The sequence below is a fragment of the Syzygium oleosum genome, unplaced genomic scaffold, assembly GCF_021117445.2.
Source record: "Syzygium oleosum isolate NSW1041296 unplaced genomic scaffold, Sole_v2.1 Sole_v2.53, whole genome shotgun sequence".
Taxonomy (NCBI): domain Eukaryota; kingdom Viridiplantae; phylum Streptophyta; class Magnoliopsida; order Myrtales; family Myrtaceae; genus Syzygium; species Syzygium oleosum.
The window spans coordinates 612,779-635,415 of NW_026607537.1; the positions used below are offsets into that span (position 1 = coordinate 612,779).

General features: G+C 40.1%; 3 protein-coding genes across 4 annotated transcripts in view; 1 reads left to right on the top strand and 2 right to left on the bottom strand.

The window, feature by feature from the left end:
- Positions 1-12,742, bottom strand: part of LOC115691185 (dynamin-2A-like) — a 27,468-nt gene extending 14,726 nt beyond the window's left edge. The window contains exons 1-22 of one of the 2 annotated variants that reach the window (XM_030617761.2): positions 12,228-12,739; positions 10,997-11,047; positions 10,774-10,894; positions 10,531-10,623; positions 9,714-9,775; positions 9,398-9,515; positions 8,882-9,224; positions 8,000-8,147; positions 6,928-7,029; positions 6,716-6,835; positions 6,443-6,526; positions 6,246-6,373; positions 5,408-5,495; positions 5,178-5,316; positions 4,659-4,735; positions 4,253-4,309; positions 3,120-3,267; positions 2,876-3,027; positions 2,447-2,560; positions 2,294-2,361; positions 1,726-1,901; positions 146-800 (exon numbers count right to left, since the gene is read on the bottom strand). In XM_030617761.2, the coding sequence (XP_030473621.1) occupies positions 568-800; positions 1,726-1,901; positions 2,294-2,361; positions 2,447-2,560; positions 2,876-3,027; positions 3,120-3,267; positions 4,253-4,309; positions 4,659-4,735; positions 5,178-5,316; positions 5,408-5,495; positions 6,246-6,373; positions 6,443-6,526; positions 6,716-6,835; positions 6,928-7,029; positions 8,000-8,147; positions 8,882-9,224; positions 9,398-9,515; positions 9,714-9,775; positions 10,531-10,623; positions 10,774-10,894; positions 10,997-11,047; positions 12,228-12,371 (2,766 nt within the window). In that variant the 5' untranslated portion in view covers positions 12,372-12,739 and the 3' untranslated portion in view covers positions 146-567. Of the gene's footprint in view, positions 1-145; positions 801-1,725; positions 1,902-2,293; positions 2,362-2,446; positions 2,561-2,760; positions 3,028-3,119; positions 3,268-4,252; positions 4,310-4,658; positions 4,736-5,177; positions 5,317-5,407; positions 5,496-6,245; positions 6,374-6,442; positions 6,527-6,715; positions 6,836-6,927; positions 7,030-7,999; positions 8,148-8,881; positions 9,225-9,397; positions 9,516-9,713; positions 9,776-10,530; positions 10,624-10,773; positions 10,895-10,996; positions 11,048-12,227 lie in introns of those variants that run through there. The other variant, XM_056307430.1, reaches the window with a different exon arrangement.
- Positions 12,743-16,682: 3,940 nt separating this feature from the next.
- Positions 16,683-18,183, top strand: LOC115691191 (glycosyltransferase BC10). The gene is made up of 2 exons (XM_030617767.2): positions 16,683-17,216; positions 17,389-18,183. Exons 1-2 carry the CDS (start codon positions 16,683-16,685, stop codon positions 18,028-18,030), a joined length of 1,176 nt encoding a protein of 391 aa, XP_030473627.2. The 3' UTR covers positions 18,031-18,183.
- A 1,290-nt stretch (positions 18,184-19,473) lies between these two features.
- Positions 19,474-21,636, bottom strand: LOC130136867 (pentatricopeptide repeat-containing protein At3g62890-like). The gene is made up of 2 exons (XM_056307417.1): positions 19,802-21,636; positions 19,474-19,648 (listed from the first exon to the last, which is right to left on the bottom strand). Exons 1-2 carry the CDS (start codon positions 21,634-21,636, stop codon positions 19,474-19,476), a joined length of 2,010 nt encoding a protein of 669 aa, XP_056163392.1.
- Positions 21,637-22,637: the final 1,001 nt, after the last annotated feature.

Sequence of the window (22,637 nt, forward strand, 5' to 3'; positions counted from 1 at the left end):
GAATGAGGCTGCAAAGTTTGAAGTTACAACAATTGCAAATCAGAATATCAAACTCTATCACGAAATGCCTTTGAAGATCATGCGCAGAGAAATTTACACATTGGGTCAGTCACGACAATAAAAGTTCAATTGCATTCGCATCACAGATCGAAACTCAGAAGCTTATATTTCAGAATAATAGGTCTGTACTCCCAAAGCGAAGAAATGCACTTCACCAGTAAACATGGTGGTATACAATCCATCAAAAGCATGTCCACTACGAGCAAAAATTGTAACCTATCCCGCCCCCGCCCCCGCTCAACGCAACCCGAAAAAAAATATAATAATGACAAACCAATCCCTCCAATGAAAGGAGCTAATGAAGCTCTGGATGACAGTCAGTCGGATGGGCGGGCTCTGGTATTAATCGCGTAAACTTTTATACATGGCCACCTAGTACTCATTCTCACCTCTATGGAGCATATACAGCGACATGTGATTCAATTTAAATACTCAAACCACCAGGAGCAAGATACCCAACCGACAAGAATGCCTTGAGAATTATAATCCATCATGATCTTCAATCATCTAGTATCTGTAAGTCGAACCTGACTGCGGGGGTGCGGGCGGTAATCGATTCGGTGTACGCCGGCCACCGGGATTAGATGCCGAGCTGGCATCACCATTTTGAGCAGGGTCACTGCTCCGCCGACTGTGGCTTGCCCCAAACCTAGACGAATCAGTGGGTCCATTGGCGGCTGCATCGAAAGCGCTCCTCCAGTCATCACCAGATGAGGGTCCATTGCTTCTCGGGCTGCTTTCTGCACAATATTAGATATGGATAACATCAACAGCTGACGTTGATTTTTCTAATCTGTTTTGTTTTTTCAATTACCAGAAAATAAGTGCAATATAGGAAGCAGTGCAGTCAAGTCTGATAATAAATTGCCACACTCAAATGTATCAATCAGGGATCAACCAAGACGCCTTCTATGAAAACATCTCAAATCGGAAGAGGAAGAGGTTCATGTCACAAAGTACACAAGGATCGTGGGAAGGATTTTACCAACTAATGATTTCCAAAATCACGAATTTGCTTTTCCAGAGACACATGAAAATTCAGATTCAAGAAACCTAATTTAAACTGCACTTTAGTCCGCAGCTAGTGTTTTCTCCGTTCCCAATTTGAATTTTGATGCAAATTGCAAAGGCTTAACTTTTATAAAATCAAGGTGACGGGCTTCCAGACACGGAGAAATTATCAGATACAAGAAACTTTTGCCATTTAAACCCCAATTGAGACCGGTATCTTTTCCCATTCCCAACTTGAATTTTCATGCCAATTGGAAAGGCTTTTAACAGTTAATAATTTGTAACATCACAATTCCGCATTTCCAAAAACATAAGATTCAAGAAATTTTTGGCATTTAAACCACTTGAGACCGCAAGTTAGCAATTTAATTTTTTATGCACCAGGCACAACATTTATCACTATAGACCTGGAAAAAAAAAATATCTCCCACAGGGTAAACTCCATTAAACTTTACAGCATAAGCAACATCCCAAGGCATACTGGCAGTGAGAAATCAATTGGAAACAAAAAGCCCTTGAAGATATTAGTTTTCTTAACCCTTCAGACACAAGTTATAAGAATTATACTGCCATGCAACAATTGTCCTACTCCATAAGCTGTTCAGACTTTCAAGATGCACTGCACATTTAACTAAAAACTGCACTCGCTATTACCTGCAGCACTGCTGCTATCAGACCAGCCGGAGGCAGCAGATGCTCGATTATCGTGAATGCTGAGTTGTCTAGTGAGTTTTGACAGGAGGGAGGCCTGTTTCTGGTATTTTTCCCTCTTACGTTTCACATTTTGATCCTCTAGAAGCAGTTCTTCAATTCTTGCTGTGCTCTGAGAACTACAATCCAATGTAAACAAGAAAGGATGACTAATCATTTAAGAATAACCCTTGATTAATGATATAGAATTTTGTAAAAAAGTTACATATGAAGCATATTAGTGCTGTAGAATTGGAAACTGTAGGACTACAAAACAGGACATGATAAATATGTGGTCAATGCAATATCCAAATAAATGTTTTCATTATAGGGAACCATTTCCGACAATATATAGTTAGATGCAATAGATGCCACTTGCAGTGGTTTCACAAACCACCACTCCGAAAAGGAATACTTAAAGTACCTTCCATTTGCACCATGTAGAAAGGAACATGAGTATACTATGAAATATTCAAAGGAAAAAAATTAATTCACCAAAAACAGAAACAGTCAATGTGGTATTCAAGCTAACCTGATCGAACTGTATAATTGATTGAGCATGTCCTCTTTGGCTTTCTCTACTTGGCAAAGTACAACTGCCTGCTCAGCAACATAAGAAGCTAGTGAAATGAAAAGCAATGGCACTGTCTCAGCAAACATAACAATACACGTCAAGAAAACTGACTTTTGGAACATTAGCACCGAGGCTGTTGAGAACTGCTTCGACATAACCACGAACTTCTTGGGACATCCACCGTAGTTCTTCCTCTGGATCTGCAGGTCTTCTTGTCATGGTATCCTGAAATACAGGGATCACCAAAAACATATTGCTAGTTTAGTTAGGAATAGGCTTAACAAAGAAAAGTAGAATATTTCGAGGTCTTTAAAGCCTTTGGGATATCTTATCTTCAAAGAACACCTACAGGTGGAACACTGGACAGTTGGAAGAGTCGAAAGTGAAACAAATGGATCTTGCTTGCAATTGCTGAAGGATTAAACAAACAAACTGATTTCTCTCTCGTTTTAAGGGTTGATGGTCGTTTCTTTATTCCCCCTTGCAGGAGAAGGGAAAGGGAGGGAATTCGTTACCACACAATACCATTAGATGACTCACCAGAGAACCATCGGAGAGGCTTTGCCGGAGAGGGAGCCCAGATTCTCCCTTCACTGGACCTCCAGCGGAAGGCTGGATAACATTTCTCAATTTGTTCAACCACTCAACCTTCTCTGCCATAGACTCAGCCTTCAATATCACCGCACTGTGAGCTACAACATGGAAGCAGGACATCCGATTGGCAGTTTAAAAGGATAGTCGAAATCCTAAAGATAAAAGACATAACGTGCAAAAGAATAAGTACCTTTCAGTACTGTCTTGTACTGAACCTTGCTAGTTATCTTGAAGACAAGACCAGGTCCTTTTCCAGATTCTGGACCATTTGATTTTTTATCCTTGGAACTTTTTGGAGGGGGTTCATCATCATCAGAGATTTCTTCAATGTTACATTCCTGATGAATTTATCCAACAGTTGCACAACCAACATCCAGAAACAAACAAGAAGCTAAGTAGAAATTCCAGTAGCTTGACTGGGGTCAACTGTATTACCAATGTGAACTTTTATACTGTCATGATGCATATCCAATGGACAGCAATAAATGACAAGTAAACAAAGGAATAAGGAATGGCCACTTAGCAAATGAAAGGGACAACAGATGGTGTTGCAGAGGATTTGGAAATTTGAAGAGATGACTGGTAAGCATAAGCACAGGCTAACAGATACATGTCTTCTTCAATAACTAGTCTAATAGATACACGCTATTATACCTATGTAAAAAAAGAAAAAAGCAGACACATGCTGTCAATTTTTCCAACATATCCTCTTGATGACAGCGCTTAACAATATAATGCAGCAATTTAAGTTAGAAGCAAAAACAAGAAAAAGGAAATGAACCAGTTTTAGATGCACCCGAAGGGAAATGATGTGGAGGTAAAATAGAGTTAGTCGATTGAACAAAGTACACTTGTCTTTTAACAAATAAAAGAACACTTGTCTTATTTACACTTTGAATAGAAGTGAAGGTAGGAAAATGCTTTAGTTGAACCAATCTGTTGGTCAGAAGAGAATTGTTTCCTTTTGCTCCCACCCATATTGTTCTTCTCATTGTTAGCCAAATCAAAAGCAAAAATATTACAAATTTGTTGTCCCGCTTCCCTCCAATTTCTTGAATATGGAAACAGAATAAATCTTGGGACCCAGCAGCTGCTTTCCCTCTTTTCTCAATGCACCCGTAATTAACTTCTTAAGAATTTTACTCGCTACTATCTATGGCTTGTTTATATATATCAAACATGTGCGCGCCTGCATACCCACACATGCCACCCCCATAAAAATTGCATAGACGATGCAGACGATTGGTCAGCTAGAAAATAAGTGAGCAACCAAGGAATTTCATACTAAAATAATCCAGCCGAAGAACCTGAAACATTCCACACCTGCAAAATGATGGTACCACGGAAAAGTCGCTCTTCTGGCTTCCTGGTATATGAAAACTGCAAAATAATACAGCATTGAAATACATTGGTCACCTAGTCATAATAGACTCAGAAAATAACAAAAAATTGTTCGTAAAAAATGCCAGTTTTCAACCACCAAAAAATGGGTAACATCCAACACAAAGATTTCTAAAGCAGAATTTGCAATACGGTCCATGTAACATTAGTAATTTATGCCTACTCCATTCGTCAAATAAACTAAACACTTCGGGTTAATTATTGTGGCAAGTATCTCAACAATGTCAAACAGCTATAAATTGAGTACATTCATGGATTAACAGGTATCCCACTAATTGGCAGATAGAGAAACACTCCAGGGCATATATTTATTACATACACTACTAACCTTGCCAGTTTTCTCATTTAGAACAAACCATCTCCTGCTCCATCCATTTGTTTTTGCACTTTTCTTCAATAAAAAGCCTGCGGATAACCATGGCCATCATAAGCCTACGAAAGTCTGAAGACACGTGTAGATGACTATGGCCATGATTTTTAAAAAAGTTCAAATGTGCACTAAACGCAAAATATGGCTTATCATTTGCTCCATTAAACAAGCATACCCTTCTCATTTCCTACAAAAGTGACACATACAAGACACAAGAAAAATTCTAGTGTAAAATAAAAATAAAAAATTTATGGATCTTTCGCATATTGAAATAGATAAGTGTGCCCATGTGAATCATTATATGCAGCAGGAAATCAGCAAACAAAAAGGTAGATGAACTAATAGCAACATTCAAAAAATTAAAGAGAATTAAAATGAGCCAAAAGGTATGATGGCCACATGCGATTAAGTTGTTTGTTGTTCAGCCAAATCTGCGTTGTAAAAAAGTTTTCAAAACTAGTCTGACTCAGTGCAGACCTGCCGTCATTTCTCCATCTGGCCCTGCAGTCTTCAGTACAGATCCCTCCTGCCCATCCTTGTCTTGCTGATTTGGTTTCTCTTTCATGGATTTTAAGCTACCTCCACTTTGTTGACCCCCTGTTTGGGGACTAGTTGCCTGAAAATAAGAATTCAAAACAGTTGTGATAAGCGACAACTTCTTTATAAATTGAAGCACTAATTCATGAAGAGAAAAAACGAGTTCACACCCTGTTCAGTGTGGATTGCTCTGCATCAGCAGCTCCTCTTTTGGAAGATCTATTCTTTAGCTCTTCTTCACGACGCTGCCTTTCCATCCTGTTCAAGACAATTTGAGGAGATCAGACAAACAACATGAAGGACTTGGGAGTACGTCAATACCCTACCATACATAACCCAACCAATAAAACATCAAGACACAATTAGAGGCACCAAAAATTTATGCTTTCTTCATCCTCTCCAGCAATAAGTTCATATTCAGCAGGCAAAGGTATAAATTTACAAGTAGTGGCAAACGTGAATGCTGTCGTTGATAAAGACCAGGAAGATACAGCCCAAAACAAGTTTTAGTTAAAAGAAAAAATTAGCAGAATTAAGCAATGCTACAGTTATAATCACAATAGAGAACTCAAGTGGACAGAGTACAGAGTTATAATACAATCAATTTTGCATTTGACAAAACTTGTTTTGTCAACAAAATCCAGTAGTCCTTCAGCAGGTAAAGCTGACTCAATGCAAACACAAAGGGCCTGTTTGTTTGAGATTTTTAGAAAGTAAAAAGCAACTTGTTCATTTCAAAAAAATATGAAAATGTTATATGTGAATCTACGAGTCAACATTTGACTGTTTTGAAAATTTCAATTGTTTTGGGTTAAGAAAATGACAAAATGCATCCGCCACAAGATTTAGATTAAGCAAAAAGTAAAAGTCTAGTCAAGCAAGTGAAATGGATCGATTTTCCTCAGGAAAACAGGAGAGAATCCAAGATCGTCAAATTCAACTCATCTAGCTAATATTTGCTGCAATAAAAGATAATACTATCTATTAACACACTCTTGGTAAGCATACCTCCTCTGCACCAATCTAATGAAGTGTTGAGGAGGGACAAATGCACGTTCCATGTCAACAAGTGCAACCACCATCTTCTTGGCCTCATTCTTAAATGTATCAAGCGCGGTAGTTGCGATGGCTACAACCTAATGAATGATTCAAAAAACTGTGATACTGTCCAAACTGTAGTGACCATGAGTACTAAAAACTAGTACCTCTCTTTTAAAAGGAGGATATCTCCCAAGACCTGGTGTAGCAGTTGCTGCAGCAGAAACAATGTCCAGCAGGACACGGTGCACCTGTTTCAGCCCAATGTAGGCACAAGGTATGACAAGGGGTAGGAAAGGACAATCAGTGCATTGAATCTGAAAGGAATCTTCAAGAAACTTAATAGAGCAGTCGCAAGCAGAGCAGCTTTTTATAGCAGTAAAGAAGGCTCAATGCATGCAAAGAATGACAGGGCCATTAATGCAACTAAAATCAGCTACCTCATCGACACAGAGCCGTGATGGCTCTTTTGCCATCTCCAAGACACTTTTTATCAGAGACCTAAGTCCTTTCTCTGGAGAGATAAGATATGGTTGATAACCATCTGCCTCTAGCACAATCTGGTAAGATCACAAGGCCCAGAGATAAATATTCCAGCAGAATAATCAGAGAAGTATGGAGATCATGAGAGGAAATAGCAAAACCAATATACCCTTTTGACATTATTAATATCAAAATGTCGATCCAAGGGAAGCTGCTTGATGCGGTTAGGAAAATTACCCTCAAAGCTGGCAACAATCTTCCAACCACTACCCTGCAAAGTTAATTCCCGTTTTAGTTAAAAGAAGGTTTGTAAAAATTTATGTCATCAAGTCGAAGAAATAATGCTCAAGTTATTCTCGTGCCTTGCACTCCATATGCTACTGTTATCTCTAGAACTTAAAAGAGCGAAAGGAATCTTATTTCAAAAATTTTCTTCTTCTATCTCAACCCGAAAACCAGGCTATGAGGAGACTACATTGCAGGCAAAACAAAGTTAGTCGCTCAAGCACCCACATTGATTAATTTTCATCAGATACCACAAGTCCCTAGGCCCAATCATACTAGAATAGACCATATCTGACCATCAGTGGGCAGAGCGTCACATTTGCAGAAAACTGAATTTGGAGAAGCTAATATGTTTTACAGCACTAAAACATTTAAGACAACTTTATTGATAAACATATACTGCTCCATCATATTAATATTCGTAAATGATTTTTGGCATTCACAAAAACATTAGTCGATTATATTTGACATTCTAATGCATTTCATAACAAATAATGTACATAGTGTGGTTTAATATATCAGCCTTGGAAATTGGATGACAAATGAATTGTATCCAGTTCTTAAATGCAAAAAAAAATTCAGAAATGAATGGACATAATATTGTGACTTTCCTCTTAAGCTCACGAGAGCAAAAAGAAAGAATGCCGATTCCTCCACTGGTATAGGTATTTTTATTTCCTAGTATAGCCTTACCTTTCTCGCTTTCCTACTTTTTTTTACCAAATATATCAGACATTCGTCATTCTTTTGAATTTCCACATCATATTCGTCTATCACAAGCAAAAGTGGAATTTCAACACCCATTTTATTTCACTCCTTCCTCCCTCCACAACATTTCCACCTCATTTTAGTTCTTCAAACCCATATGTCGGAAAGTCTATATAATGCTTATGTTTCCGGGTGCTAAGAGAGACAACATAAATATCCTCTATAATTACCAAAATTCAGTTGCTTACTTCACCACTCGTAATGTGCTGGAGAAACTTGTCCTCAAATTCACGGCACAGCTCCAAAGCTAAGGCTCTTGTTCCTTCAGGACTATTAACCATCTGCTCTCCAAGCCTCACCAACTCGTCCTCGACAATCTGAGACTTACCTTGAAGCCTGCAACATGTCGGTAATGTTACAATTTCATAAATGATCAAATTGATGCTGAATGGATTGGGAAACAAACAATGGTTATGTGGATAATCATAGTTCCTATCAAAACACACAACTTTAGACATAAAGTTGTAAAAACAACTGGAGGCAAAGACAAAGGAACTTGTGAGCCAGAATTGCAAACAAAGAGAACATTTTATTATCTAACATATTGTCTTCTAGGCTAATCAGAAATTATGTCTAGCACATACATTGACCTGGCACCAAGGGAAGTATGTGAGACAATGCCCATATTCACCACTAAATTGTAATAAGATGTACAAAGTTTCAGAAATAAAGTCAAGAGTCTACCCTAGGAAAAAAAAAGTCATAAAATTTCCTACAAGACATAAACATTCGATATGGTTATCCTTATTTCTGGGTGCACAAAAATTTGCTTGTAACAGAAATTCAAAGTCTACCCAAAAAAGACTGAAAAAGCAAATTATTGGCTTTCAACAACTAGTAGAACAAAATGTTTGTATTTCAGAGTCTGCATGATCCCTCATCAAGCATAGTATCACCAAACAGATTATGCAAACCTTAATCTTTATTGCCACGGTATAACAATTTTCAACTGGAAGTCAAATATCCAACCATACATTTTGCACTATTGACAAATAAAAAGCTTTGCAGAAGAAACGATGTGATGCAAGAAATGATGCACAGGAAGATCCTAAAAAAGGAAATAGAGTTACCCAGAGAGTAGATTTGGAACCCTGACTTTCATACGATTACGAATCTGACCAGCAAGAGCCTCAACCAAAGATACTCTACCAAGTTTGCTCTGGGGGGCCCCAGTTAAAATGGATTTAAGACTTTCGCTCTCAGCTCTCCAAGCAGTTTCCAGTGAATTCTCAGAACCCACCCCTCCAGATTGAGCAGAAGCAATGGAAACTGATTGACCTATTAAAGCAACCCATGGAATGTCGGCTGTCCTCGGGGGTCCCTTATTCAAGAGGAGAGCCTGAACAGCTGCAAGAGCTCTTGAATCAGAAGCTGCTTGATCAATTTTGCTAATGACACCTATGGTCCTAGTACCTGCAGGAGAAGCACAACTTAATAAAAACATTAATATCAAGGGGTAAATGCAGCACAGATAAAATAGAATCACATAAATTCATTCACGGAAAGATAACAATTTACAAGAAGTTACTGCTAACTATCCACTGCAAAAAGTTAATCCTAATAGGTAAAACTTTGGAATAACCCACTTTCTGCATCATATTCTTTTGCAGCTTTGAGGGCTCGCGATGATGAAATTTCCAGTGCCTGAGTAGCAGGTATTACAACCAGTAAAATAGCATCGTTATGCTGAACATACTCGCTGATCTGGAAAAGCAAGAAAAGTGGAATTAGAAAGCAAGGAGTCAAGATAAACAGCCAAAGAGTAAGCTTTCCTTCAAAAAAGACATATGCACCTACACAATCAACTGAGAAGCACATGATGCAACAATGGTTAAAAGCATGGAGCAGCACACAAGTAACTTATAAATTAAGCCATGTTGGAGAAAAGTTTTCATTCCTCACCACTGAATCATCCATGACTCTTTGATCCAATCCAGGTAAATCAATGAGCTTTAACGGTGGAGCTGAAAATAACAAGAAAAGAAGGGAAAGAACTGTTAGGGATACAAATCGTCATGGCATCATGAAAAATCCAATCTAGTGATAATTGCCAGGCCAGTCAAAAGATTCCATTGTTTTTTTTTTTTTTTTTTTTTTGGTAACCCAGGGAACCCCCGCACGGCCGACAGCCGGGAGGTAAACCCTGGGGGTGACACGTGCCAGCCACCACACACGTGCACCGGTTAAGTCACCCTGCGGCGCCCGGGATTCGAACACCCAACCTTTTGCGAGAGGAAGAGTGCCCTTTCCAGCAGCGCCACCCAGGCGGGTGGTTCACAAGATTCCATTGTTTGTTCTTACAATTTTGAGATAAGTCCCCAATAAAACTACCAGATAATAAAAAGAAAAAGATAGGCTTTCAGATCGGCCCCTGTACCTAACCATATATCGAAGAGAATAAAATTGACCTTAATGCCGACATTTCACCGTGAAGCTGAACCATTGAGTTTAAACTTGGCAAGTCAGCCACCTTGGTGGTGTCTGAAGTTGATGCACATGTCAACTCCCAGATACACATTCTATGTGATTACAAATCAATGAGTGGGGGTATAGGATGTGCAAAACCTAGCTATTAAAATCCGACAAGTGTTTTAAAACAGAATAAACCCATCCAAATATAGGAAAATATGTGCCAATCTGCTTATGATTTTCTTCATCGATTAAGCAACATGAAATCAATTTAACCATCACGCAGAAGCAACTTCAAGCAACAAATTACCTGTGCTAGTACGGAGTTTCAAGTATATTTCATCCCGACCTCTTCCTGATGCACCCTTGCTTAGTCTATCTTGTAGGGAGTGGCGAAGAGCACCTATGATGTCCCAAACACAAGGAACGTGAGAAAATTCAAATATGACAAGCAGTCACATATACAAGAAACTATAGTTTTATGCATTAATACCATTACTAACAAGCATCTATGCTAGGGTAATTGAATAGCGCTTCCCAGTAAGGACCTTACTTGCAGAAACTTGTTGAGATTTGTTGTCAATTTGCAAAACAATCGACTTGCTGCTTAAAGAATCGTCCCTATTCAAGTCAATGCATATTGGAGCCCGAGTAGCTCCTCCCTCACCAGTTGGCTGTCCAAAAATGATTACACATTAGCAAGATTTGGGAAGCAAATCATAAAGCAAACGCAAAGCACCCACACGAGGCAAAAGATTAAACAGACAACCACTCACCAGGACAGCGTGGCCAATGAGACTATTTAAGACAGCAGATTTTCCAGCACCCTGATCAGGTTTAATGAGAAGGAAGTTGCATAAGAATACATATAAATTAAAAAAACATGAAAACAAAAGCCATACGTTTACCAGATATCTTAAACTAAGTATCCATTCTATGTAGGCAGGTACATCCTATAACAAAAGTGTCCATAACTCTCTGGATCTGGGGTGATATTTAAAAACTCGATTTGACATTAGTCCTATCCATTTATTTCCACCCGGCTTGACATCTTTTAACCGTGGAGTTAGATTTCAAGTAGTCTTATTGACTAGCCTCCTAAAAGAAGGAAACAAGCATATGAATATGAACAATGTGTCAGCATCTAGAGAATGATATAAAAGCAAATTCTATGGATAAGTCTAGTCGAAACTGGAAAACCTGATCAATTCTTTACCAATCAAAATCCACCGTACGAGGTGGAGACGGCCAACAATACCCATAAACTAGTAATCAATTAACTGTAATGCAACCATTTACTGATTCTTCAGTCCTACAGCGAAAAGGATCTGTTCAAAATTTCAAATCCAATTGTGCATGTCTTTCAAAATCCACCCCCATAATTTACAAACCTAGAGCCTCTTGAACTTGTGCGTAGCAAATATTACACGAGAACTCCTAATGTCTAAAAGAATCATCTTCCAATTCTATGAAGAGGTTCACATGACTAGAACCGTAGGGACATAGTATAATCATTATAGTAAAACAAAAGGAGCTGATGAACAAAATTGCTGCTAATTGATCAGGATCCACAATTTTTTTGTCTCTCTAACCAATAGCTTGCTTCCAGCATTAATTCCTTAAGAAAGAACACAGGAAGTACATCTTCCTCGTACAGCAAGAATGAACTAGCAGTCCTAGCATTGCCAACCAAAAAAGTGCCAATACCCACTCACTCCACCATATTTTAGCAGAATGAACAAAAGTTCAGCTCAGATCAGTGTCTCCGAAGCCTAATCAGCTAGAGCGCTTTTACCAATCTCAGAAGCTTCCCACAATCCCATTCCTCAGGAACTGAAAACACAGTCCACATCTCACGTCTCTCCGGAAAGGGGAAAAAAATGAGCAGGAAAAACCAAACCGACACTTCATCTAACGCATCCACAGACGATCGCAGAGATCCAGATATCAATATCCAAAACAACAGGCGCATTACACATTTCCATGCTCGAGTGACCATGGACTTACGATGTTGCCAAGAGCGATGACGTTGAGAAAAGAGGCGCTGCGCTTAGACGACGAGGAGCTCTCGTCGACGTCCTCATCGGCGAGAAGCGCCGACGCCTGCCGCATCGAGTCCGAGAGCTGGACCAACTCATCGATCGCCTCCATGTTCGACTCCGATCGGGGAAGCACGCGCGCGAGCGAAGCAGGATCGACCGCGATTCCTTCACCGGGGGAGGCGATCAGATCATGAACGGACCAGAGCCCACCGACCGACCGACCGACCGATCGATCCGAATCTGACGCGGAGATCTGCGGGAGCGCCGGCCGTAGGGTTCCGGCGAGGCGCCGGGCGGATTCGAGGGAGCTCGCCGCCGCGCGCGCGCGCGAGAGATCGGAGATCGGGAGAGAGAATCGGAGACCGCTGACGTTGACGAAACGGATTCGGAGACCAGAAATTTCAAACTCAAAGGCAGGCGAGGAACAGAAATGCGAAATGCAACCCTCCTCCTCTCTCTCTCTATCTCTCTCCCTGAGACGGACAGACGCGCTTGCGATCTGAGGAAATTAAAAGATTGTGGAGGTTTTGCTATTCCGTCCCCGTGGTTTCGAATAATTGGCGCGAGTGGCCGCGCACTTTCCCTTAATTGCGTTTCCCTCTTTTGCGGATGAGCCCCCGTATTTTCCGTTCATTTCTCTTTTCTCTGGTGAAAATGATTCTAGGGATAACGACACAAGCAGTCCATAAACTTTGACTCAATATGTAATGTGGTCTCTAAACTTTTAATTTATTCAATGTAATCCCTGAACTTTAAGTTAATATTCAATGTGGTCCCTGAACTTTTAATTTGTTCAATATCATCTTTGAACTTTTGGTACATGTTCAATTCAGTTCCTGAACTATATGAAAATATTCAATATAGTCCCTGAACTTGAATTAATGGAAATGATTGCATTGAATATTTTCATATAGTTCAGGGACTGAATTGAATATGTACCAAAATTTCAGGGATGACATTAAACATATCAAAAGTTTAGTTACTACATTGTACATTAGGTTGAAGTTCAGGGATTACATTGAATAAATTAAAAGTTCATGAATCAAATTGTATATTGATTCAACGTTCAAGGACTGTTTATGTTATTTTGCCATGATTCTACTTTTTTTTTTTTTGGTCGAACCATGATTCTACTTTCAAAAGATGAGTTTTTTCCTCTTTTAGAAAGGGGGCTTCGATGGTCACACACGGTTTAGGAAAGAAGGGGAAGAAGGGGACGGACAAAACTAGGACAGAAAGAATTTTACATTTGTTATTTTAACGAAAAGGAAGGAAAAAATAAAAAAAAATTCTCTTATTTTTCATTTCTCCCCTTTCATTATTTTAGGGCTAATTCCAAAAAAAAAACATCAATTTTACTTTGAGTGACAATTCTTTTTTTTTTGTCTCAATAAAAAGCACTAACTTTTACTCGAGTCCCAAATCTAACCCCCGTGATGTAAATTTTTCAAATTATTCGAACCAGATTTTGGATTTAAGTAAAAGTTTGTGATTTTTTATGAGATAAAAAAAGTTCGGTCCGGAATTGTCACATAAGGTAAAGTTTGTGTTTTTTCCGGGAATTAGGCCCATTATTTTATGTTTGTAAGCAATGTGTAAAAACAAAATGAGTAGAAAATGCGTCTTTTTTTAAAAAAATTTCTCCCTCTTCCTTCTTGTAAAAATATAAAAATTTTCAAAATTGTTTATATGCAAATTTTCCTTCCTCCATTTCTCCCTAACATAACATTAATAGAGTTCTAGACAAAGCATCTCATAGTAATATACAGGGTGAAAATTATACAACACCAAAAGGGACGATATGGTTTTCTTTAATGGCCTCGACGCCATCATAATTAGTTACTTAACCCGCACTTTGCATGGGCATGTTTATATACATATTTTCGAATCATTAGTAATTCGGTACTGTGAGATGTGAGATAAGAAAAAAAGACGAGATTTCATATAAATAGTTTTGTAGAAGAGTATACTTTATGAAGGCCCGAGATTAATGCATGGCAGAAAATAAGCCAGAACGTTAAAGTTTCAGGGGACACAAATTATAAATACGGATGATTTTTCAGTTAAAGAGACTGTATCGAAATATGTCTCTTTAAAAAGTGAAAAAATAAAAATAGGTAAAATACAAATGTTCTGTTTTTTTTTAATAAATTGCAATGTAATCTTTTTTTTGGTCAAATATTTTATTGCAAGTATGAAATAATTTTTCATATTTTTGTAAAATTAAAGTAAAGCGAGTTATTTATTCCATCTCATATCTTCATAATAATTTTCTATTGGATTAAATCAAATTAATCAGAGAAAATCAATTATGTAATTATGTTTTAGTTAGTACTCATGTATCTATGAACATGTCTATTTAGAGTGAGATTTAATGTCATAAATTTTTCTATTTAAACTTTTTTTATAAATAATTTGATTATAAGATACTAATTAAGTGAGATGGATGTAAACAAAGTAGGCCACGTTCGATTCTAAGCAAAAGTGAATCTTTTAATTAAGTGAGATAGATGTAAAGAAATACGCTATTAATTGTTTCAAATGACCGATATATACTTTTTCTAAGCAAAAGTGAATTTTTTCAAATTGCCAATAGACATGCGACTCTGCTAATAAAGGGATTAAAAGGATGAGGATGCTAATATCATAGGTGTGGGATTCGACTTTCGCACTCTGCAAGAAGCATAGTAAAAGTCAGAGAGTGACAGTTGAGTTAGAGATAGGACAGACAAAAAAAAAAAAGATTTAATCAAATAACATAAGTTATAGTTTCGAATCATAGATAATAGACTTAAATATGGGCATAAGTTTTTAAATTAGATGGATTCTCGTAAATTCACTACTGCAATTCTTAAAAAAATCAACATCATTTAAGTATCACTTAAAGATATTTTTATCAACTTATTAAAGGTTAAACTTAAAATATTTGAATTGTAGATAAAAAAACATAAAGGCTGTATTACTAAAATTAAAACTCATAACTTTGTCTTTATTCGTATTTTCCAAGTTAATTGAATTCCTTTATTCATTGCAATTTTTTGGATGCGCAATTAGTGCATGAACTTCTCTCAATAATCACTCCATGAGAGCCCCAAACACTTAGGGGTGATTGGTTCCGAATTAAAAACCTGGAATCTATCCTATCAAATCGATCCCCGATTTTTGGAACCGATAATCGATGCAGTTTCCTTGAGAACAAGTTTGGAACTAAACCGGTCAAATTCTAGAGTCTAACTCGTGAATTAATATGTGGCATGGTAGATAAGGTATCGACGGATTTTCGAGGCTTCTCATCTCCAATATATCAATCTTTCTTTTAACAAACTAAATACCGACCCGTTCGAGGCCGGTTCCCCATGTTGTTACCGGTTTCATTTCTCGGGTAATTTTCGCATATTTCTTTTCACAAATCTGAATATACTTTTTTTCTTGGGAAGTGGATTAATAAACAAAACATGCTGGAAATACAACTTAGATGCATTGAACTCAATCAAATGGTAATTCAAGCGGAACGAGAGAGAGAGAGAGAGGGAGAGGGAGGCCAAATCGCATGAAAATCGCAGGAGATTTGTTGGGCTGCGAATATTCACTGTCCACGTTCAAATCTTGACCCACCAACTTCTCTCTCTCTCTCTCTCTCTCTCATGCATTCCCGAGTGTAAAACGCGACGACGTGACTCTCATGATCTTGCATTCGATTCATCGTCATCTCGCCTCGTACATGAACGCCGCAATAGATTTATTGCACTCCAAAGCACGTTCGAACCTGTCGTCCTCTCTCTCTCGTGTGGATTCATGAGTGTAAACGCGGCGGCGACGTGACTCTCATCGTCTTGCGTTCAATTCGTTATCTTTGCTCTCCTCTTGCCTTGTGGAAGATACCCTCTTCAGGAACTGTGCCATCGACGAGCCTCGAGATCTCTACCGTCTTCTTCGACTTGGACGCCATGGCCAGGGTCGCGCCCAGAGTTTTTCGATCCCCTCCTTCCGCAGTAACTGGTCACGGCAATCACGCAGGGTTCTTTTAAGGTTCTCGAGTGGAGTGCATCTTGAATAGAGGAATGGAGGTCTTGTCTCAATACATCCCTTCATTTTCCTTTTGAAGATCACCGTTTGATCATCTCATAAGTGAAGAGTGTGTTTTGATAATGGCTCTTGCATGACCAATTGGATCCTTGAGCCAATGTATGTGAAGATCGGCGCTTGATATATGCGATAATCTTGAATTCGCAGTCATGGAATAAGAGCCTTAGTTTGGCATAGTGGGCAATGCAAATCAGATTCTTTGAGTGTTGGCATGAATCGGGTCACTTCATTAGGCAATTGAGGTTCTTGATGTCAGATTGAACAAGCCCTTCATTGATTTGGGTGAAATAAATCATCTTGGTGTTTGTTGGAATCTGGAATGAATAGAGAGATTATGGCTAGAAGCAGGGGAGAGAAAGAAGATTCCGAAAAGCACGCCGGGTTGCTAAAACTCGTGCAGATCCTATCTTCTCTGGTCATCTTTGTCGCCGGCATTATAATTGGCCTCACGACAAGCTCTCACATGAATAACTATTTTGCTTCTCAGACAGAACTGTTTTTCTCTACTAACCATGTCTCAGCTTCGATGGCCAGTCCTGAGAAGAATTGTACCCCATGCGAGAAGGTGGATTGTTTAAGCATGGAAACTTTCTTGTATCCTAGGAACTCGACTCATGGCATGTCAGACATCGAGCTCTTGTGGAGAGCATCAATGGTCCCGAGAAAGCGGGACTACCCTTTTGCTAGAGTGCCTAAGGTGGCTTTCATGTTTCTGACTAGGGGGCCGTTGCCGATGCTGCCACTGTGGGAGAAATTCTTCGATGGCCAAGAGAGCCATCTCTATACAATCTATGTGCATGTGCTTCCCGGGTACAAGCTCAATGTGTCGAGCACTTCTCCATTCTATGGACGGCAGATCCCAAGTCAGGTAACTGCACAACAGATTTTCACGCTTTTATGATCTTTTATTGATCTCAAATTTTGATTGGTGATTCTTTACAAGCAAAGATAAACATGACCACATGAAGGAACTTGCGGTTTCGAGCGATGGTCTTAAGTAATTTATTTGCTGACCTCTTTATCATCGATCCTTTTTCCAGAAAGTTGCATGGGGAACGGTACAACTCGTTGATGCTGAGAGGCGACTTCTAGCAAATGCCCTGCTCGACTTCTCTAATGAGCGGTTTGTTCTGCTTTCTGAGAGCTGCATTCCGGTCTACAACTTTCCCACGGTGTATAAGTATCTCACTGGTTCAGACCACAGCTTCGTGGAGTCGTATGATGATCCATCTCGTTATGGACGTGGTCGTTACAGCCGCAATATGCTTCCTTACATTAGGCTCCACCAGTGGAGGAAAGGGTCTCAGTGGTTTGAGATGAATCGCAACTTGGCAGCTTATATAGTGTCCGACACCAAGTATTACTCCCTCCTCAAGAAGTACTGCAAGCCTGCTTGTTACCCGGATGAGCATTACATCCCAACTTATCTCAACATGTTCCATGGATCGAAAAACTCGAACAGGAGCGTCACTTGGGTCGATTGGTCACTGGGTGGTCCGCACCCTGCTACTTTTAGGGAATCTAACATAACGGAGGATTTTATTCGTTCTATTAGAAATAATGCTACGCACTGCTCGTACAATTCAGGAAAGACATCTCTTTGTTACCTCTTTGCTCGGAAGTTTGATCAGAGCACGTTGGTGCCTTTGCTCAACCTCAGTTCGATCGTGATGGAGTTTTAGCTGTGTCAGTTCAGTGAAGAGACTATATCGTCTGCACATGTATTAGGACCCTCCCTAGTAGGTCTTCCGAGTTCAGGCGGTTTCGGCCAAAAATTTTGGATTATATCTGGTCTCGCAGACATTGAATGAGATTCCTGTTTCCTTTTTCAGGCACATTGTAGTGGCTTCTGTCATGATCTACAAAACTGAACCGTTCCAGGTGATAATTGCAACAGATTGTCATTACCTGACAATTGATGTTGTTGAAGCGCTCGTTGGTGCATATAGCACCAGTGGCGCAATCACAGGCTCTATGTTGGTGCATATGGTACCAGAGGTGCAATCATGGCTCGTCCATTGGGTGGGCTTTCGATTAAGTAGATCTAGCCATCACCACATACAAGCGCAACATTCGTGTAGGACCTGACAAGCTCATTAACATTAAGCATTGGAAGGGATGCTCCTCAGCTGGTGGAGTCGGGCGCTGACTCATGGATATACGCTTTCAGTCGTCCAAGATATTGCCAGGTTCTTCAATTGTCAATTCTCCTCCATTCCTGATGGTAGTCACTCGTTTGTGCCGATATTCATGATTCATGAACATACTAACAAAGCAGCAAAGTCATTCAGTTGCATGTACCTAGGATTTATCTGTTAGTGCTTCCACCAACCAGAAGAGAAGGATCATGAGATGAGTTGCTCAAGAGGGGCTGCATATGCTTGATGGTAGCGAGCTTCTTTGGTTTTAGTTGGAAGTTCATGAGTAATGACTGATGGCTGTATCATCTGGTTTAATGCTTGTCCAACCCTTGTACAAGAATCCAGATTCTTTCAATTCTCAGTGCCAAAGTATGTACCAGAAAGTGCATCTACAACGTTAGTGAGCTTTTTTCTTCTTAATGTCATTCTCTCTCGGATGTAAAAGTTCATCTTGTTTCGGCAAATTGACAATTGCAATCCTCTGGACTTATCTCTATAAATCATCTGAGTTTGGGGATTGAGAAAAGGATTATTTCTTCTGTCTAGTTTAGACACTGCTTTAGGCACATTGTAGTGCCTGCTCAAAATATTTCGATTAATTACTAGTTGGCACGGGGTGAAGGAATGGCCTTCTTCTTGTGGCCCGGGAATGGTGAAAAACCCCGATGTGCTTGTCCGATTCAGATGGCGGAAGAAACATGTGTTTAACAACATAAATGTCAAGTTGGTAAAATATTGTGCAGCCATGGGCTTGAAGACCAAAAGGTAAATTTGATGTTTCTTCTTCCAAAATATAAAAAAGCTCAAACTGAAGGTTCAAGTGTAAGTTTCCAACTTCATTGGAGGTTTGATGACCATGTAGGAATTGCTGTAAACTATTTGGCCAAACTTATATTAGACCCCCAAAATTGCCTGACACTCGCATATTCTCTTCCATCAACCCACTTTTAGTATGGCTAGAAGCATAAGGATACTAATGACAGATTACCACTCGTTATGATCCACGCTTACAACTTCTTGGACACCCTCTACTTCATTCTTTTCTAGTGGAACTAGGCTGCACGCTTTCAACTGAGCTGGTGCAGGACCCCCACGAATTTGCTCCATCACTTGGGAACCCACGAGGCTTTTAAGTTGTTGTAGCGCGTAGGCCATATCCCTTCAATATGTACGCTCAAATCACGAACTTGGTGGAAGAATATGGTCTCCACAGAAGCAAGAGGAGAAATCAATATTCTACCAATAATCTAGGCAAGAACATGTTCCGTCTTTAAAATGGTGGAATCTACTGCCATCTCTCACTACTATTTGCCTCCCAAAGACCTGCGAGATCACCTTGGTCACCTCATGACAATCCGCACAAACCCTCAAGTTCTTCACGATCCGAATGCAATCACCATCTTTTGCAACTAACAATCCAAAAGCAATTGCCAACCTCTCGCTATGCACCTTGATTGCATTTTCCTTCTCTTCCACTCCAATGTCATGCAAAACTGATGAAACGTCAGGTGAATACCCAGCTTCTGTGATTCGTGCTTCGATAATTTCAAGCATCCTGTAAATCTCTGATGCAAGTTCGTGCTGTCTATCCCCAGCAACAAATCTATGTACTCTCCCCTGCGCTTCAATCAAGCTCCAACCAGCAACTTTATTGGCATTTCGCTCAGCCATTAGTCTTCGGACTCTAATTACATCTGCCCATTTGCTTGCCTTAGCATATATGTTTGATAGTTGCACATAATGCCCCTCATGGGTGGGATCCAAGTTTACAAGTTTGCTCCCTATCTTTTCACCTAGTTCTACTAAGCCATGGACTTTACAGGTGCCGAGCAATGTCGCCCATAAGACTGGATCTGCTGAAACTTTCATGTTTTCAATCAAATCCACAGCTTCATAAATGTGACCTGCACGACTTAGGAGATCGACCATGCATCCATAATGTTCCATCTCAGGTTCGATTCCATATTTCTCTGTCATCAACTTGTAATATTGCCTACCTTCCCTAACCAGACCTGATCGACTACAAGCGTTTAAGACCCCCACAAAAGTCACACTCGCTGGTTGGAGACCTACAGATAAGAATCCTTCGAAGAGCGCGAGAGCTTCCTTTCCAAGGCCATGGGAGGCCAATCCACAAATCATGGCATTCCACGACCAAATGTTTTTTCGTGGCATTTCATCGAACACGAGTCTAGACAGTTCGATGCTTCCGCATTTTGCATACATATCGACCAGAGCGGTCCCAAGAGAGACTGTAACTGGGAGATTTAACGAGCTTACGACTGAATGTACGAACCGACCGTGCTCAAGCAAGCCCAGTTGAGCTGAAGCCGAGAGCACTGAGACCAAGATGGCCTCATTAGGCATCAGACCGCACTCTCTCATCTCCATAAAACACTCTAATCCCCTTTCCAGCTCACCATTTTGAACGTAGCCAGATATCAAAGCAGTCCAAGAAACAACATCTCTCTTGGGCATTTCATCAAAAAGTTGCTTAGCAACGTCAATCTGCGCATCTCTCGCGTATCCCGCCACCATCGAATTCCACGTGACGACGTCTCTGCAACCAGGGAGCTCGTCGAACAACCTCCCCGCAGCGCCCATTTCAGAGCAAGCGCAATACAGGTGAACCAAAGCGTTCCTCACGTACAGATCCCCGCAAAAACAGAGCTTCACGGCATGACCGTGGACCTGCCTCCCTTCGAACAAGCCCACGCCCTTCCCGCAAGCCTGCAGCACGAAAGTGAAGGTATGCTCGTTGGGTCTCACCCGCCGCCGCCGCATCGACGCGTAGACGGAGACCGACCCGAGAGGGAGATCGCTCCGGGCGAGGCAACGGATCACGTTATTCGAGGCGAAGACCGACGGGGGGTCGATGCTGCGGTAGAGGGCGAGAGGATAGCGAAGAGGGGTCGGCGGCGGGGCGAGGGAGAGGCGGAGGAGGAGGTCGCCCAGGAGGCGGTTCTTGGTCCCGACGGCGGCGGCGGCGGGGTGGCCGGAGAGGACGATGATGCGGGCGTGGGCCTGCTTGATTTGGGCGAGGGAAGGGCGTGGCGGGAGAGACAGGGATGCGCTGTGGACGTGGTTGAGGAGGGGAGGGAAACGGAGGAGGGGTTTGAGTTCTGGTCTGCAGGTGGACAAGAACATGTCACGAGTTCGAAAACGAGAAGGCGCTTCTGTTTTGGTCTCTTGAAAGTGAAGAAGATGGAGGCAGTTAGCACTAACGATTACAGCAAACCATACGAAAAAGAAGAAAAGAAGGAGAGGAAGTCACTCCACATTTCAAGAAAATCCAAGAACCATTTTGAAAATTGGGAAAATTTTATTTTAGTTATATGTAAAGGTTAGTACTAAGATCGTCCGACCTAACGCGTCGCTCGGCCCATCAAGCCTGCAAGGCTCGGGGCATGAATAAGTAAAATTTGAGCGAACAGTTTTCTTCCTGAGCTCGAGTTTGGTCGTTAAGGCCTCCTTAGATTTATGTTGGCAAAAAGTAAAATATCTTCATAATAATGGGTAATTCGAATAGATGCTTTCATGGTATGTTAACCCTGTTTAGACTTGCTCGTCGATCAAATCTACTAAAGAAAGATATATTTAAGTAACTTCACATTAATAAAGTAAATATAATGTAAATATTGCTAATTAAGGACATACGAATAGTTGCTTCCTTACGTGGATATATTGTTGACAAATTACTATTAGCATGTAGAATCTCAATTTCACCGGTACACGTTGATAATTTGGTGTGAAATCACTATTAGCATATTGACTCCATTAAGAAGTTATTAGATAGGTTAAAAGTTAAATAATCTTGTATAAAATTATCAATCGCTGGTAAGTATTCCTTCCCGAAAAGGCAAATAATGAAAAAATTTCTAACCACTATTAGAGTCTGTGGTCATCTTATTTTTATTTTTCCCACTTTTTTCATTATCTAATTATATTATCTCTACATATCTACCTAATCATGGTGTCAATCTCTCTCTATATTTTTTCTCCTCAAAGAACTTTCATAGTTTATATTACTTAATGTTTTTCTTATTAAAAATTGATTCTTTAACGGAGTGAAGTCTAATGGGATTGCTAAGTAAAATATACAATGCATGCATCCCGTAACCTTACTCTATACAGAACACTATAATTTT